Source organism: Maniola hyperantus, chromosome 11 (assembly GCF_902806685.2).
Source record: "Maniola hyperantus chromosome 11, iAphHyp1.2, whole genome shotgun sequence".
Classification (NCBI taxonomy): domain Eukaryota; kingdom Metazoa; phylum Arthropoda; class Insecta; order Lepidoptera; family Nymphalidae; genus Maniola; species Maniola hyperantus.
Window position 1 is genome coordinate 6425642 of NC_048546.1, and position 19804 is coordinate 6445445.

General features: G+C 38.2%; 2 protein-coding genes across 2 annotated transcripts in view; both read right to left on the reverse strand.

Moving 5' to 3' along the window:
• sr (stripe) overlaps window positions 1–4369 on the reverse strand; it is a 45862-nt gene extending 41493 nt beyond the window's left edge. Inside the window, exon 1 of the mRNA XM_034973548.2 lies at window positions 3351–4369. Within this exon, the coding sequence (XP_034829439.1) occupies window positions 3351–3621 (271 nt within the window). The 5' untranslated portion in view covers window positions 3622–4369. The remainder of the gene's footprint in view (window positions 1–3350) is intronic.
• Window positions 1–19804, reverse strand: part of Cul5 (cullin 5) — a 192022-nt gene that overhangs the window by 105648 nt on the left and 66570 nt on the right. The gene's annotated exons all lie outside the window — the stretch shown is intronic.

Consider the following 19804-nt stretch of genomic DNA (forward strand, 5'->3'; position numbering starts at 1 on the left):
TAGATCAGTCAGTCAGTCACCTTTTTTTTCCTTTTATACATTTAGATTGTTACATGTTAGCCAGTTTATACTATTTTCTATTGGATTATTAATATCATCTTCAAAAGTATTTAACTTTTCACCTACAAATATCACTGTGCTGGCTGTCGTCAGCAAATAAAATCATCTGATGGTTAGTTACCTTGGGGAAATCATTTATATATGTTATGAACAGCAATGGACCCAATATACTTCCCTGCGGTACTCCAGTGGTTACGCTTTTTGACTCCGATATATATGCTGTTTCTGTTTTATTACTGCATACTAATCTTGTTATTTGGTTCATTTGTTGCCTACCCATCAAGTACGAATTAATAAATGATAAACTGTTGCCTCTAATCTCATATACACTCAGGTTTTCAATCAATACTTGATGGTTCTTGTATCCTATGATCTTTGTATCCTAAGTATCGCTTTTTACGTAAACTAGCTGATCTTTTCCGGAAAAGTTGCATCAATCATTATTACAATCCCAATGATTAAAATACTAGCTGATGCCCGCGACTTTGATTTACATTTATCAAAATCCCACGGGATCTCTTTGATTTTCCGCGGTAAAAAGTAGCCTATGTGTTAATCCAGGGTATAATCTATCGCTATTCCAAATTTCATCCAAATTCGTTCAACCGTTTTTGCGTGATTGTATTGTATTGTATTGAGTAACAAACATCCAAACATCCACACTTTTATATTTATAATATTATATTAGGAATTAGGAATATTAGGAATTAGGATTATGATTGACTGAATTTATGGTAATTTTGCTGAAACAATGCATTTTAGCCAATAGCGGAAGAGTGTCTGACAATCAGAAGTGATTGCGGTCGTCACTGTATCTGTCAGTTTGACAGTATGAAGCTGTCAAATCACGACGTTTTCCGTCCCTTTCCAATATAAATTTTCATTATTACAATACTTAACTCAATTTAAATCTGAGAATTGGATGGAATCGTGTTCTTTTACATTGGTCGATGGTGGCGCTTTGCATACAAATCAGAATGGCAATGTATGGTAATAGCGCGCCAACCTGATAGCGTTTTGTCGCACACAGCCGATTAGCTGCGTCCGGTCCAGATAACGATGGACGGAACGCTGACCAAAATTTTATAAACATGTCTAGCGCTGACAAGAAATATTTCTGTTTGTTTAATTTTGACTACGGGTTACCCCTTACCCGTTATGCTGTCTGTGGCGTTCAATTAAAAGTGTGAATGAGTAGGTATGTTACAAGTAACTTGTATTAAATGTTACCTTTTTATTTTTTCGACATATGGACACCTTGTCATGTAATATAATTGGAATACCTTTTTTCTAACCCTTCCTAAGTAGCTCTTCATCTTAAGTGCCAAGAAATTCCTCTACTGCAGCGACTACTTCTTTATCATCTTCAAATAAACTTTCTTGTAATCTTGGAAATTGAAAAAGTAATTTAAAGCAAAGATTAGTGAATTTCTTTCTAGTGAAATTCTCTGTAGTCCCTGTTTCAAAGACATCATCCCGAATTGTAGCCACTTGTGAGGCAGGGTGAACAATACAATTTTTACAAATTTTTTGCCCCTACCGAACCGTAGCTCCATGATACCTATAGGTATTCAACATAATATACCACTACCCCTTTGACAACCCCAGAAAAAGTTCATGATCTTACTGGCTGAAGGAGTCACCTTGAAATTCTTACGAGTTGAAGATCATAAACTGTAGTTTCTTTACGGGGTGGTAATGGTGAAGCCACGCTTCGTGCCAAAAATTATTAGAATCTTGTTGCAACAACTTTAAAGAGAGTCGGAAAATATTCATTCTGATTTATTTTGAGTATCGGTAAGCATTCTAGGCACCCAACTCGCGGTAACTTTTTCATGTCCAGGCGTTCATACAAAATGTCACACTACTTGTAAAAATCTCTATTCCTTCAGCGATAAAATGTGCTATGGCAAGACGGCTAATTTTTCGGTAGGTACTGCTGTTCCTACTATTTCTTAGGTAACTTCTGTAGCAGAGCATCCCGAGCGAGGGTCATCTTTTTTGGTATCTAACAGTCAATCCAGCTTTGCTAGCCAGTATTTATTTACTTTTTTTAGCTTCCAAGAGTTTGTACCCCATTTTAATTTTTTATTGAACGCTTCTAAAATGTTAGATGTTAATGGTCAAACTACTCACTATGACCTCATGGGCCGTACTCGTATGGTGCCATGACAAATTCAATATGGTACACTTATATGACAAGTGGTCCCACTTTTTAATATAGAAAATCTTTAGCTGAAAAAGCTTAGTGTTGTCTATCAGATTTACAGGCTATGAGAATCTCTGCTTAGTACCGAAAAGATTTACCAAGAAAAACATTCTCAATTTTGGACATCGAGACAACGTTACACACTTTACGATACCTAGTATTTAAACGAGCGACGATAAATTAAACAAATCTTGAATAGCATTACAGTAGTATGTTATTACCGCAGCACAAAAAATATCTTAAAAGGTTTTTGAAGCATTTCAAGTATTAAGTAACTCAAATCGGTTATGTATCTAGTTACTAATTATTATACTTGTGTGTATGAAATTCGCCCATTTAGTTTTTTGTTTTTTTTCACGCGCTTTAACATTTAATTCGATCATATGAAATTTGAAAATATTAGGTAGTTTAATTATATCCCAGTTTCAGCAGCTCATTTTACATATTTTTAGTGATTCGTAATGATCGCCAGTTAAGTAAACTTTTTGCAAATATTTAATTATTTTTTTAATTATAATATTTATAATATATTCCATTTTAAATTCTTGACTTCTTTATGGCTGAAATTGATAATAATCAATCTATCTATAATCTGCCGATAGTTAACAGCGCTGTTATTCGTCAAAAAAGACATGTTTGGCAAACATCAACATTGCTTAATAACTTATCGACATTTGTAAGGACATTTTTGACCAACAACAACATTGCTATGCTAGTTATCGACACTTGTAATGTGTCGATAAGTTACTTAGTTTGTCCTTGTAAAATGTCCTTTTCGACGAATAACAACGTTGGTAAGTAATTTATCGGCAGATTATGGATAGATTGATTATGAATTACGCAAGGCAATCGCATCGTAATTCGTAACACAATTCTCTAAATGATGGGGATCACTGCAAGGATGTTTACTGTAGGCAGCGTTGCTACCAGAGTAGCTACATAATATTAGGAGCATATACGTAAGTATGAGGAGAATTTGGGTAAACGAACTGGATAGACGACCCGACTTTTTTCGGTAGCGAAGTTTTTATACGACCCTAAGTTCAAGGTCAGCAAAAGTACTTTGATGTGAAATTCTTACCATGAATGGTTGGTGTAAAATAGAGGGCAAATAAGTCGTCGACGGAGGCGGTGGCGGTGGCGGAGGTGGCCGTGGCACTTTGCGCGGGCGGCTGCGCGTAGGGCTGGTGCTGCGCGAGCGGCGGCGGCGGGCCGGGGTAGTGCAGGCCGCTCGGGCCCGCCTCCACCAGCAGCTGCATGTGCGAGATGTCCACGAACTCGTCGCCCGCACCGTCGCCGCGCCCGCCCAGCTCCTCGTCCTCCGGCCGACGCATCGCGAGCACCGAGAGCATCGCACGAGCGCATCCCCGCACCGCGCGCTACCACCACTGGCACTCGCACACACTCGCCGGCACTCGGCCGCACGCACACCGTCGCGCCGCTGAACGCGCGCCACTTACTAGCTTATTTACTTAAGGTCCTAGGGAAATTGACGTGATCACAGAACATTACTTGTGGGGAACTAGCAGTACGCGGCACGGTAATCACACGGATGGGTCACGAATGTCTACTGATAAATGAACACAGATTTGGCACGCGCAGAGTGTCGTCGCGCCGAGAGCGCCACATCCTCGACTGAGGCGAGCGCGGAGCGGCGAGGGCGTGCAGCACGCCGCCCCCGTGCGATGAGGCGCGGAGCCGCGATCGTGGACCGCCGCGCGCCCTATCAATGGACGCCAGCCACCCGGTCGAGGTCGGTGTTCATTCACGACGGTCGCGTTAATGGTGTTCGAGCCGGGCGTCCTCGTTTGGCTGCCGTCGCCCACGTGCGCGAGAAAATGGCGCGGCGTCGCGACGGCGACTGGAGGCGCGCGAAAACTACGGGGCGCACAAGTGTAGTGACTGCTGGAAGCGTGCGGCGCGCGAGCACGCGTGGGCACGGAGGCTCGCCGCCTGCTCGCGCGTCACCGAGATTCCGTTCCTGCTGCCACTACTTTCTCCGCGCTGAATCACGCTCCGCATTCGGAGCGCTCGCCTCGGCTCCCGGAGACCGTTTTGGTTATGCCACAATTAGCCGCGTGCCACGCGCTCCCGTGACGTTGGCGGCCCGGATGAGATAGCCGAGAAGTTACGTAGATCGGATAAATCATTGCCGTCGACTAAAAATACGGTTCTGGTCATCCTAAAGGCATCGTAAATCTGTGAGACGAACAACGATGAAGATGGCACAGTATCATAATCACTTGCTATTTTGACATCGTACTCATAATGACGGGGCTCAGCAAGTACCTAACACTGTAACGTGTTGTAAACATGTTTATTTCAAACGATGTAGGTATACTTAGTTTGAATACCTACATCGATGTTTTGAAAGCTTCTCATGAGTATGATCATTGTTCAAGTGGCAAAAAGTATAAGATATTTTTAAAGATCTCAACAGTTTTTTAATGAAAATAAGTGAAGATAAAAATCTATGTTTCGAAATAGGTATCTCCTCAAAATAATCAAATATAAAAAAATCGAATAAAAGTTACCAAATTTTCCGACTAAGACAGAAAATAACACCTACACCGGAAGAAGAACCTTTCCGAAGGTCGTGGACTGTTGAGGCGTTGTCATGACAACCATCTGTTGATCCGAGCGAGGCGAAATGTCAAAGATCACCGAGTGGGCGCATCAGGGATTCCGAAGGGCTCGAACCGAACACCTGTAGAGTGTAGATGCGGCTAATGCTCTATTTCTCTAATATTCTCGTAGTGTAAATAGTATATAAAACGCAATCTATGTACTTATGTACTTCATAGTTTAGCATGACTTTAGCTTATAGGTAGTTACTTATAAACTTCTAAGTGGATTTCATAAAAAGTTTGCTGTTTCACAAAAATTGAATTAGATATTTAAGTATATAATAATAATAAGTAACATAGGTGTTTCTTTATTATTTGTTGGTTCGTTTTTTCTATTTTTATTTGGTGTCAATAATTTAGATATTCGACCGAAGTTGATTTATGGTCGAAGCCGAAGCTGATCAATCGGTTTAAAATACTTGGTATGTGGTAACTATGCCTGGTAATCATAGGCACAGCCAAAACTCTCTTTTATGTTATACAATCACATATTTAGTTTAAAAATATAGGTAGGCCCGTATAAGCAGGTCCACCCTAGTAAGGTAGCGATGTATTTTGCAAGTCAAGCCAAGGAATAAATAATAAATATTGATATAGTTAGTATATACCCATTTATTATTTGTGTAACGAAAATAGAAATTACGTAGGGTTGACTTACTTTCGTTTGCAAAGAGGCGTCTCCTGTCAAATCAACTATGGAAATGTATGATGTACTTACTTCTAGAGTCTTCTTGTGGTGCGGGAGCCCGTAGGAAATTTTAAGAAGTTGTAAGTATTTAAGGAGTGGATTTTTGTTTGATATAACTGCTAAATTGTGTAGTCCTTTAGAAAGCAGAGAGTTACTGCGGTGCGTAGGTGTTGTGGTTATTCTGCGTTGCCGATTAGGTATGACCGTCTGTGGGTATGACGAATTCAATCAGCTAAAATGGAAAAATGGTTACATTTGGGTTATCTTTAAAATACGTTGTGGTTGATTTTTGTGGTGATTCTATAGTAAGTAGGTATATAATAATGTTAAATACAGCGACACTGCTTTCGTTTTCCTCGATTTTTAGGGTTCCGTACCTTAAAGGAAAAACGGAACCCTTATAGGATCACTTTGTTGTCTGTCTGTCTGTCGGTCTGTGAAGAAACCTACAGGGTACTTCCCGTTGACCTAGAATCATGAAATTTGGCAGGTAGGTAGGTCTTATAGCAAACATTATAGGAAAAATCTGAAAACCGTGAATTTGTGGTTACATCACACGAAAAAAATTAAATTGTGGTCATAAACTAAAAATTATTATTTTAAATTTTCGAAGTAAGATAACTATATCAAGTGGGGTATCATATGAAAGGGCTCGTGCATTCTAAAACAGTTTTATTTATTTTTATGCATCATAGTTTTGAATTATCGTGCAATATGTTGAAAAAATATGACTGTAGTACGGAACCCTCGTTGTGCGAGCCTGACTCGCACTTGGCCGGTTTTTTCTAAGATAATAAGTAACCCTCATCTCTCTTACTCTACAAACCTAACTGCAAAAGTCTAGTCAAAATCTATTCGGTAATCAAGGACACCAAGGATCTAATCTTTGAAACACGGATGTCTTTGGACCAACAAAGTCAGTCACCCATCCAAATATGTACCAACTTGGGTCAACGTAGCTTAACCAACACAATTAGCAAGTGTGCACTATTGCAACTAGATCACATCATACTCCAAAATCACAGCATATCATAATTTTATTTACTGCTATTTATTTATATCTATAGAATTGATAAAAGCCAAATTCTGCAAAAATTTAAATCCACATAGCGAAAGTCGCAGGCATCATTCTATTTGGTACAGAAATATCTTGCATTCCGGAGATGGATAGGTATCAAAGGCTATTTTTATCGCAAAAAATAAAAGAGTTCCCACGAAATTAAAAAAAAAAAACGCAAATACACGCGGACGAAGTCACGGGCGTCATCTAGTAGATATTATGTAATATTGAAACGTATTTATTTTTATGCAATAAGTATAAAATGTTTCAGTATTTGGCATGATAATCTTGTTACAAGGTTACGAGCGAGGTATACCTAGTTATTATAGGTCCTCATCATGATCAACCCATCGCCGGCCTACAGAGCACAGAATAAACACACAGATTACTCCTTTCAGAATGAGAAGGGTTTTGGCCATAGTCAGCCACGCTAGGTTGTGCAGGTTTCTTCACAATGTTGTCCTTTACCGTAAGCTTAAAACGCACATAGCTCCGAAAAGTTAGAGGTGCATGTCCGGGATTGAATCCCCGACCTCTCGAATAGGAGGCAGACATTAGTTGACAATAATGATTGCAATGTTAACTTTAGTTGATGCATACAATATTTTGCAACGCCGCCGCCCGCCTTGTTATGGGGGGCGGGCGGCGTATACCGTCGGGAACTAAAAACATAATTCATGATTGAATCTTATGGAAAGTTCCTTCCTCACCTTTGCACGTCGTAGATGCGTCGTAACTCGTAAAGGTCTACACCCATACACAGTCGACATCCTGCGTTCTCCTTCAATCAACTCTTTCCTCGTTTTTTTTTAAATTTAATTAATTTATTCATTTTTATGGAAACAACCAGTTACAATTACATGAATAATTAGTAGATACCTATATAAAACACTTAAACCTAAACAGTCTCCAATGAAAAATTAATACTTATTACAAAATTGTGTCTACAACTAAATAGTTAATTGGGTTATAGCACGCGCATGAAAACAAGAAGGTAGGCTACAACTTATAGAACAAAAAAACCGGCCAAGTGCGAGTCAGGCTCGCGCAATGGTGGTTCCGTACTACAGTCGTAGTTTTTCGACATTTTGCACGACAATTCAAAAACTATGATTCATAAAAATAAATAAAAATCTGTTTTAGAATGTACAGGCGAAGACCTTTCATATGATACCCCACTTGATATAGTTATCTCACTTCGAAAGTTGAAAATACTAATTATTAGTTCATGACCACAATTTAATTTCTTTTGTGTGATCTAACCCTAAATTTACGGTTTTCAGATTTTGCCCCAAATGTCAGCTATAAAAGATCTACCTACCTGCCAAATTTCATGATTCTAGGTCAACGGGAAGTATAGGTTCCCTGTAGGTTTCTTGACAGACAGACGGACAGACAGACAACAAATTGATCCTATAAGGGTTCAGTTTTCCTTTTGAGGTACGGAACCCTAAAAAACAAACCAAAAGTTGCTAATTTATATTTATGGAGAGACAGATGAAAAATATCTTTTTCCTGAAATCTTCTATAATATAAAAATGAATCACTAAATGTGTTGCTCATCGCAAATCTCGAGAACAGCTGAACCGATTTCGCTGATTCATTTTTTATAATATTCCTTGAAGTACGAGGATGGTACTTACGGAGAGGAAAATTTTGAAAATTTGAATCGACTGTTAGACGGAACGAAGTTCGCCAGGGCAGCTAGTAAACAAATAAATAAGTAAAAAGCTTGTACTAGGAGTAGGTACGACAACAGTGCAACGGGCAGGGCAGTGCATTTCAAAGATATGTCATTATTTACCATCAGGTGTAATTATTGCAGTCAAGCCCAATCCTATATTTAAAATGTCTCAAAAGAGATTTTTTGTTTTCTAGAATAACGTGTATTAATTGCAAGATTCCTCCAAAACTAATATGGCTGTGTGAATCGTTAGTTTTGGTTACGCAACTGTTTGGATCTATTTAGGGCGTGCGTTTCAGCGTTCTGGTAACAGCTTACTCCACACGTAATGAGCATACGTAAATTGACACTTACACAATACACGCACATGGGTGTCAGTGGCATCATTGTTCGGGGGCGGAGTGACGCACTAGTTTCCACTTTCGTCAGCATTCTGTCACTGATAATGACGTCTGCCTGTTTAATAACTTCCTATTTAGATAATAAGGCCTGATAATAAATATCGTGCACCAATTTAGGGCGTCATCAAAACTGCCCTCTAAGGCGCCATCCGCACGGACGAGATAATCGCGGCGATAGTCTCACTGTGCTACCAAGTTCGATACAACTCTTTTAGACCTATCTCCACAGGGTCATACGTGATACTATCACCGACGATAGTAGGTAGGACTCGTTGCGATTCCCTCGCCCGGCGCCCGTGGATATGGCGCCTTACAAATACTTACTTCAGTTAGTTAACACCAATTGAATTCGGTAGCAGTAGGAAAATATGTCTTATACTTTAATTTAGAATAGCTGATCTACCCGGCTTTGCTTGAGGGAAATTTTACATTTGAGTTTACATAATACTTAATAATATATTTTAGCTTATGGCCATCTGGAAAAATGTACCTTTCAAATGGTGAAAGAATTTTAGAAATCGGATGAGTAGTTTCGGAGATTAGAAGAAAGTATGTATTTGCAAACTTATAAACTTACTAGTGTAGATAATGCCTGCGACTTTATTCGCGTGACATTAGATAAATATCTCGTAATGGAATTTTCCAAAACCCATTGTTAGTGGGCGTAGGTACCCTACGTTAAAGAGAAAACCTACGTTTATGTCTTTCATGTTTCTAGACCCTACGCTTTGACATGTTTGTCGATAGGTCATGTCAGTTATAGTTTTTCGTTTTATTAATAACTAGATGATGCCCGCGACTTCATCTGCGTGGTTTTGGGTTTCAAAAATCTCATGGGAACTCTTTGAATTTCCGGGATAAAAAGTAGCCTATGTCCTTCTCCGGGATGTAAGCTAACTCTGTACCAAATTTCATCAAAATCGGTTAAACTGTTGAGCCGTGAAAAGCTAGCAGACAAAAAGACAGACAGACAGACACACTTTCGCACTTAAAATATTAGATAATACAAGCTTATGATCGCGACGTCGCGTCGTCCGCATGGACTACACTTTTACCCTCTTAGAGGTGCTGAATTTTCAAAAATACTTTAATAGCGGATGTCTACGTCGTAAAAGCTATCTGCATGCCAAATTTCAGCCTGATCCGTCCAATGGTTTGAGCTGTGTGTTGATATATCCTTCAGTCAGTCAGTCAGCCAGACAGTAAGCCAGTCAGTCAGTCAGTCAGCTTTTTCTTTTATATATAGACATGTTATAGCTGACCCGGCCCGTCATTGCTTATGGAATTTTTTAAAATCTCTTCTTAGTAGAGACCATAATATTATGTACCTACATTGTAGAGATAACCTCATGCAAAATCTCAAGTTTCTAGACCCAGCGCTTTGAGGTGTAGGTACGCTGATTTATCTAAAGCCTTGCTATTGGGACGCGTAGTCCGCATACCAGACCAAGATTGTTTTATATTATTACCTATTAATTGTTTTTTATTATTCTACCTTAGGCTATGTTTATTTTTGGAGCACTTTTTTGTTCGTTCTGAGAACTACTACTTAGCTAATAGCTAAAAGCTAAATCATTATCGAAAACATGTAGGTACAGTTTTAGGTACCTAATAGTATAACAATCTACTAAAAAATAAAGTAAAGTAACTGTTATTCAACATTATATTTTAATTAGATAGAAAAATGTCGTGGTAAAATTTGCAATTTGTTATTAAAATTATATAACTTGTACGCATTCAACCAACGCACAGACCTTTCACAGAGAAAAACATGAACCTAGTGGGTTTACCTAAGCTTCTCGGGTTGGATCCTATATGTAGGTATCTAATAGGTCACGTACATCGCTATTTATTAAAAATGAAAAAGAATGTGGTAAGAACGGGGATAATGTAATAACAATGGAGTCTTACGTCATGGGCGCGCCGGGATAAATCCCAAGCGTAATGAGGGGTTTTAGAGTTACCCCCCAGCATAGCGAGGGTGTTGCATCTAGAAAGTAGAATCCTTACTGAAGCGCGGGGTTTACGGGCGCCCAAGACTATACTACTATTATACAATACTACTATGTAATACTACTATACAATTACTATAAAAAAAATATATATATATGTGTGTATGTGCATGTGTGTATGCATATATGTGTGTTTATACATATATGTGTATGTATATGTATTGTCTGTTCTTTGTTTTTCTTTTTTTTAATATTTAGTTAGTATATTATAATATAGTAATATTATTTATTTATAATCTTTTTTTAATGATATAAGTAGGCATGATGTAATGCGCAGACGTACGCATTGAGGGTCAAACCTCTGTGGTTTTTACAATGCGTGCTACCTATTATGTGTAATTTTCTCTTGTATGTTAATAATAAATTAAAAAAAAAAAAAGACTACGACAGTATTACCCTCTAGTTCAATACTCTAATTTTCACACCTCGCAAGACAATACAATCAAAATCTTCGTATGCAATAGGTACAGTAGAAAATAATGTACATCGACCATTGTCTCTGTCGTTGAGACCGACAAAACTTTACATATCCCACGCACTCCTTCGAAGATTGATTCCATTCTAAACTTATTCGCCTGTGAGACAGGACTGGAGCAAGCGGATAGAGAGACGCGAGAGGTGCAATGGATCGACGTGATTTTTTGCGTGGAGTGAGACAGGAGTGGAGGAAGCGGATAGGGAGGCGCGAGGGGTGCAATGGATCGACGTGATTTTTTGCGTGGAGTGAGACAGGAGTGGAGGAAGCGGATAGGGAGGCGCGAGGGGTGCAATGGATCGACGTGATTTTTTGCGTGGAGTGAGACAGGAGTGGAGGAAGCGGATAGGGAGGCGCGAGGGGTGCAATGGATCGACGTGATTTTTTGCGTGGAGTGAGACAGGAGTGGAGGAAGCGGATAGGGAGGCGCGAGGGGTGCAATGGATCGACGTGATTTTTTGCGTGGAGTGAGACAGGAGTGGAGGAAGCGGATAGGGAGGCGCGAGGGGTGCAATGGATCGACGTGATTTTTACATGGATATAGACTGGAGAGAGAGTAGCCTGGACACAGGCTACTTTTATTCCGGAAAATCAAAGAACCTGTGACCCACGGGCTTTCAAAAACCTACATCCACGCGAACGAAGTCGCGGGCATCAGCTAGTAATCAATAATGGTAGGATTTTATTATTCTACTAGCTTATGCCCGCACTTGGTCCGCGTGGACTACACAAATTTCAAACGCCTGTTTTACTCCTTTAGGGATAGTATTTTCTTAGCGGATGTCTGTGTCATAATAGCTATCTGCATGCCAAATACCAAATTTCAGCCCGATTCGTCCAGTAGTTTTAGCTGTGCGTTGATAGACCAGTCAGTCAGTCAGTTAGGCAGCTTATACTTTTATTATAGACTAGCTTATGGCCGCGACTTCGTCCGCGTGGACTACAAAAATTTCAAACCCCTATTTTACCCCCTTACGGGTTTCATTTTCAAAAATACTTTCTTAGCGGATGTCTACGTCATAATAGCTATCTGCATGCCAAATTTCATCAGCCCGATCCGTGTAGCAGTTTGAGCTGTGCGTTGATAGATAAGTCAGTCATAGTCAGTCAGTCACCTTTTCGTTTTATATTTAGATATACATAGATTGGGCTGAAATCTTTTTGAATCAATCATGAACACCTGGCACTTTTATCACAAAGATTAGGATCAGGATAGGAACCAAGGAAACTGTTGTCATTAAATACTGCGGCCTGCGTGCCATTTTCAATTTTCCGCCCGCCCGCATCCATTTGTACTGCATTATGATAAGTTATTATTTAGGTATAATAAGTTTAGCAGTCAATGGTTAAGTTGACATCGAACTAAAAATAACATAGGTAGGTACGTAAAATACAGTCATTTTATTCCGAAATTGGTAGGTACATATCACCTACAGATAGACGTTGAAGAGTGATAGTAGGTAGGTATTATAAAAATATGATAATAATAGTTATTACTTTATTAATTATAATTACTATATAAAAATAGTTCTTTGTTTGGCAACAGAATTCTAAAAATTATAAACAGTTTTTTATTAATATGTTGTCATCGATCGTTTAAAATATTGATCAGACATAGTAAAATGGTTCGAACGGAGATTCTGGTAGCGAGTTAGTAGTTAGGACCGTGCGGGGGCGAATAGGAAGATTGACTTATAAGGCTGCGGACCGCGCCGCTAGCGTCACCGCCCGATTAACTCTACCCAACAACTTTTGTCTTACTTTTGGACAAAAAACATTCGCTCCACACATGAACTTGTATAGGCATAAAACCAGGACCAGCATTGCCTAATTGGATTAACGAAAATCAATTCAGTGACGCAGCTGTAAAGGTCACAACAATATTCTTAAAAGATCTTTCGAATCTTCTAAATAGTTTCCGAGACGGTCAAGCGGATGGAAGTCAAACACGTAGACTTGTTTTGCTTGATCAAGCAAACGGCACTTTTCTCATATCTCGAACACTGTCCGAATGTCGCGTCAAGCAAAAATATTAAATCGCATCGATCACGGTCACAATGCATGACTCAAGCAAAAATCTACGGACGTAAAGCCGCTTGACCGTCTCGGAAGCTCTTTACGAGTTACGCTTACTTGTAAGTATATTTTTTTATTACAAAAACAATAAACACTAAGTAATATTATAAATGCGAGTGTGTTTATGCTACTTTTATCCCATTAAATCAATAAGTTCCTACGGAATTTTGAAAAACCTAAATCCACGCGGATGATGTTGCGGGTATCATCTGGTTTCTAATAAGACAAGCTGTAGTACTTGAGCATACTACATTTGAATATACTACACTAATAATGGCGATGGTATTAAAATAAGTAAGTTAAGAATTAAAACCAGATTTGATTTTCCTTCTGTACCTAAAGAATAATAACCTATGATAAAATTATTAATAAACTATCAAAATAATTAGATAAATGTAGGTAGAGCTACTCATGCAGACTCCAATTAACTTATTATACTTACTAGGAACATTATATTTTGTCCAGAACTAAAATTAAATATTTGATACCTCCTATACTTACATGAATATTTATTTTATTTTTAATAGGAGTTTGATTGACATTGTTAGAGTCGTCATGAGACAATATAATGTGACTATTTAATTTGTGTGTGCGAGTAATTAACAACCAGCCGACAGAATGATTATTCTCTACTAAGTCCGCAAATTCGAACATCAGTTACTATGGCAGTATACACGTGCAGTTCGTACTCTTTCTCATATTAATGGTTCGGGATAGGACAGATATGAATGGCTCAGTTTTGTTGCAATAGTAGGAACAGGTAACATGACTGTGAATAGACATAAACAATTCTCTATGTACTCTTAACAAAACTAAATATTAAAGTCCATTGAAGAAAGACTTACTTAAAATAACTACCTAATAAGTATAGGTACATAAATCAATATAAATATTAAAATAATAATAACATACAATTCTATTAAATAAACTTAAATCTAAATTAAAAGTAAGTAAAAATATTAAAATAAAACATACAAACTTAAATAAACCTTACCAACTTAAAATTAAACGTCGTCAAAAAGTCCGCCCCTGGTTGCCCCTGGGCCAAAGGTGCCCATTAAGCTGGCACTATTGTGCTATTGCCACGCTGAATGGCGATGGACAACCTTTGGACCAGGTAGGCCCCAGAGCGCGGATCGCAACCTCTTTCCCTTAGACGACGCGCGGCCGATGTCACGCACGAAACCCTTCGCTTCCTCACCCCAGCAACCCAACGTCAATACATAAATACATAAATTATATTATATATAATTTTAAGTATTTTGAGCGACTTACGAAGTTTATGTGAGTAAATAAGAATATTTTATTTAAAAATTTGAAGGATGTAACGTGGGTGTAGGTACATAACACTCTACTCAGGACCTAACTTGTACTTATTCTAATAAAAGTATTTAATAATGTATTTACTTATTTCACATGATAATAATTATATTATTTAGCTAATAGAGAGAGAGAGCCAGCGCGTGCCAGACCTTCCTTATTTTATAAAAGCTAAAGTTTTCTCTGTGTATTGTCCCCAACACTGGGAGGAACGTTTGTTTGGATGTTTGTTTGCATCATGGTGGCTTTGGGAGATAGATAATCTTACGTCAAAGTATAAAGTCTAATTTTTTTATATTTTTTTCGGAGTAGCGTTAGAAATCACGTCATGCATTGCCAGACACTTGGTGTCGTTGGAACCTCCGCCAGACACCCTTAAACGTTAATAATTTATTAAACTTTAAATGTGTCTGGCAGGGGGTTGCCACCATATCTACTAAATATCTGGCAATGCATGACGTAATTTCTAATACTATTCTGAAGAAACTTACTACTTTATACTTTGACGTAAGGCTATTTACACCTTTATTACCAGTTTTCTCCCAAAGCTACTATGATCCAAACGTTCCTCCTAATTTTGGAAACAAAGTGACTGAAGATACCCGTATCTTAAAGGTAGCGTAGGTATTTTTTGGAAAAATGACAGAAAACGTAATTTATTATGTTGGAAGCTTGACAGTGCCAGCGGGTGTTGCTTCGATGATCAAAACTTTGTAGTTTTAAAAATTACTGATCTAGTTTGCGACACTCTGTATTTAAAAGAACCATCGCATCGCTCCAAATTTTAGCATTTATCAAATACCTCCAAATTTCCTATAAGCTCTTTGACCAAAAGAAAATACACAAATCTCTTTTATAGACACAGGTAAACAAAACAGTAATAGACAATCTGCATTCACTGCCGTTTGTAAAAGCAATTTGGTGTCATGCAAGGCAACAGGAAATGTTGCAATTGCTCGCGAGGCTGGGGTTCGATTCTTGGCTGAGATAATGTGTTCACTGTCGATGAATCGCGCTCCGTATTAGAACGTGCGTATTGAATACAAATAGGGACGCGTGCGGCTTGCAGAAACAACTATAGGCACGTGCTTACAACACACTGTATGTAAAACTTTCTGATACTGCAATATGGATGTTTAATTCAAAACTTGAAGCAAAATTTTTGATTTCTTCTAATAAGAGTAGGTTTATTATTATAGAATGCGATGATAAGTAATCCAACATAATTCACACTCCGGATTCCTGAATCCTGATGCGACTGGGGTGCTGCCCTCCTAAACAGTGGAATGTAAAAGGATCTCATCATCAACCAATAGACGTCCACTGCTGGACATAGGTCTCTTGTAGGGACTTCCACACGCCACGGTCTTGCGCCGCCTGGATCCAGCGGCTCCCAGCGACTCGTCTGATGTCGTCCGTCTACCTAGTGGGGGGTCTTCCAACGCTGCGTCTTCCGGTGCGAGGTCGCCATTCCAGCACCTTGGGACCCCAACGTCTATCGGTTATACGAACTATGTGCCCTGCCCATTGCCACTTCAGCTTCTTAACCCGTTGAGCTATGTCGGTTACTCTAGTTCTCCTACGGATCTCCTCATTCATGATTTGATCACGTAGAGAAACTCCAAGCATAGCTCTCTCCATCGCCCGCTGAGTGACTCTTTCAGCTTTCTTATGAGGCCCATCTAAGGATCTGCTAAATATAAATTGAAATAGTGGGTAAGTACCTTATCATTGAACTTCTGGTTTTAATTCATGGTCCTATTAATATCCTTGTAAACCGTAATGATAGAGGATCTACCTATTAATTATATTATTCGTTCATGCGAATCATCTATTAAATAGATGATTCGCATGAACGAAGTCACGGGACCAGATCCACATGGATTTAGGATTTTTAAAAATCCCTTGTAAATTCTGATTTTCTGGGATAAAAAGTAGCCTATGTCCGCCCTCGGGAATCTCTCTACCAAACTTCGTCAAGGTCGGTTAAATGGATGGGCCGTGAAGCAGACAGACCTTAGATTAATAGTAATTCATCTGAGCAGACATACATACTTTCACATAAATAATATTAGTATGGACAATAGCTAATTCCCGGCATGCATTGCAATGTGTATGACCGACTTGCGCACTATTCCAGCAAGTCCCAAAAGTGAAAAAATAAACGTTGATACAAAGTTTCATCACAATCGGATAAATGGTATAGAATTCACTCTGAGATTGATTTTAAAAATCGACTGAATCGCTACAATTAAACTTGATTGCTACTAGTAATAAAGAACACCTATAACAAGCGCGTTATTACTAGCTTCCTAATAAAAACCATGGCTTGAGTAATAAATAAAAGAGAGAAGCATTCAGATAGTCGCTACCGCGGCTCGAGCTGGCCATGACGTTGATTTATTGCCTTAAATTGTGGATTTTTCATCATCAATGATCTCTCACCGTTTTGGCGTCGATAAGTGCCATTTAACACTTGATATAGTGTCGGTAATTTGTGTCTGGGTTCCGCTTTTCTTTTTTCAATTAGCTCCAAACTGGTGCGTGATGTAAGAAAGGTAATCGGTTAAGAATCGATTTATTTTATACGAAAACCTTCAAATATATTTTCTGTACAGTACTTACACTTTAAATTAATGGGCAAGTGGTTTTTGGTGAATTAATAGATACGTGGATTAAGGATCAAGATTTTTAAGGATCCTGCAGAAATTACTAGGTTTATTATTATTAATTTCGGATGTAAAACGTACGTCGGGTATGTGTCTCACGAGCAGAATCTGACTGCCTGTCTTTTGCAGGTATGTTTTGAGGAACTTGCTGAATTATTCTGTAAAATATACTGACGAATGGCTTTTTGTTGAAGCGTAAAGAAGTAACAAACAAGCAACAGACCCATTTCGGACTCTGATATTACGAGGTAATTAGTACGGATTCTCATAATCTGAAGTCATAATCATATAGGCAGAGATAAAAATAATACATATCATTTCCTCGACGCATTTTGAAATTTTGTTCAGAGATTTATGCATGATATTTTCGTATCATAAGATTTATTCGGTTCCATGGTGCGTGGGTCAAGGGCTAAGAGGTGTAAGGGCGCGTAAAGAGCACAGCCTCAGGCCAAATTAAAATTGCGGCGCTCTGTCTCTAGGTAGAGATGAGGTAGAGTTATTTATTCATAGAGGGAGTTACAACATTTATACCAACGTAGATACAATGTACACTTTATAAAAGTCAATGATTCTATTTTAAAAGTTAAAGGAAGTGAGGTGGGCAATGCCTAATGGTCGTAGTTAAAAAAGGTTCTAACAACACCTTGGTATGTAAAAAGCCCATTACGATCTCTAAAAGATTTTGGGATGCCACTTTTTAATGTGAGCCTTGCAAACTTCTAGGATTCGGATCATTGGTTCGGTACAAGGAAAACAAGTTGCGTTTCATGGATGTACTTTATAAATAATAATCAGCCAGTCTGATTGCAGCTAAGCGCTAGTTTATAAATTAAAAAAAAATCTATGTTGCGTTTTTATCAATCACGTAAATTAGCGCTGTATCTGATCTTACTGCTTATCTTTCTATCTTACCTATAGTGTTAATTCTTTCCGATAGTCTAAGACACAGTCTATGTCTGTCTTCCATTTTCGTCTGAGGAGTTGATAAACAAAGTCTGAGTTAGACTAAAACCTAATAAATAGTACCTACCTATATTAATAAATCATCCTGAGTTTATGGTTGATGATAATAATTAATACGTGATATTACGCAACTATTAGGTACAACGATGTTATAACAGTAAAATAGATAGAAATATGTAAATTTATTTTTTAAAAGTTCCTGGATAATATTCAAATCATTAGTTGGAGGAGCCTTTTTTGAACTTACGTATGAAGTTACCTCCTTCAATTATTTGATATCTCCGAGGTTTTTTACACATTACTTAGTTACCTTTTTAGCTAGCGATAAGTAATATCGCTAACTAAACCATTAGATAAGTATCTACTTAATTATATTTTTAAAACCGTGATTTTTTCTACCAGTTACTGACTACAATCTAATTTACTATTCGGTCAAAGTGTTGTAGATACCCACCTATAAGTTTAAGTTTATGCATAGCTCACTGCATGTATGCACATTATCACAAGTAATAAAATACACGAGGTGATCATGATATCAAAAAGAAACTCAGCATGATTATATTGCTATGGTTACTTAAATGTAAACGATATCTTAAGTTGTTTTCTAATGTGTCGCCTCGCACTGGGCGATAGCACTAATATACATTCTAATCATCATAATAAGCAACGCCTGTTCTGACCTCTCTTTGGTTTTGGTATCGATTTCCAATTTTAATAATGGAGAATTTCCTTATATAATTTATTCAATTTTTATCCAGAGATTTTAATGAAATTTTTATTTCATTATGAATTCACTTCGTCGAATAAGAAACGATTGGTCTATTTGATCTTTAACCATAAACGCACATTACTTTTTAATGTAGAGAAAAAGAAGGTTAGGTATATATATGTGACGTGTGAGTTGCATGCATATTGTAAAAGTGTACCTAATAAATGAATCTTACTTATCTGTTATATACAATATCTAGGTAGATGTAAGTACAATAAAATTATACTTGTTATACACAGATGTAAGTCTCTCTAAAGGTTTATTATATTCAAAAGAATATTTGATGTTCTCTGAAACTTTATGCATTACGTATACGTCGTTCCTTATTACAAAGATTATATTTGTTATTATTATACATTATAGTTATGCACCATGAATAGTGAAAACGAACTAAGTAGAGGAGAGCGTTGGACGAGGCGCGATGACGCTCGTTCTTTATAGCCCGCGATGCTGTCCGCGCAGCTTGACTTTGTTTTTACGACACCATAACCTCAGCTATTTATGGAGTGTATTTAGCATAGGTCCGCATCACAATTCCTTCCGAGGGGCGCAATACTTGTAGCAGTCGGAGGCGCGCGCCCGCGATCATTGTGTAGGGCGCGCGCGCCGCGTGGGACGCACCTACTGGTTATCGAACACGGTATCAATAAATTGCACTTGCGTCCGTTGTGTTGTGCAAATAAAAGAATCAGAGTACTACGTGTTATCGACGAAAGGTCTAAATAAATTCGAATATATACTTATTTGTTGTCCTCTTTCGTCGATATCATCATCAACCCTGAATCGGG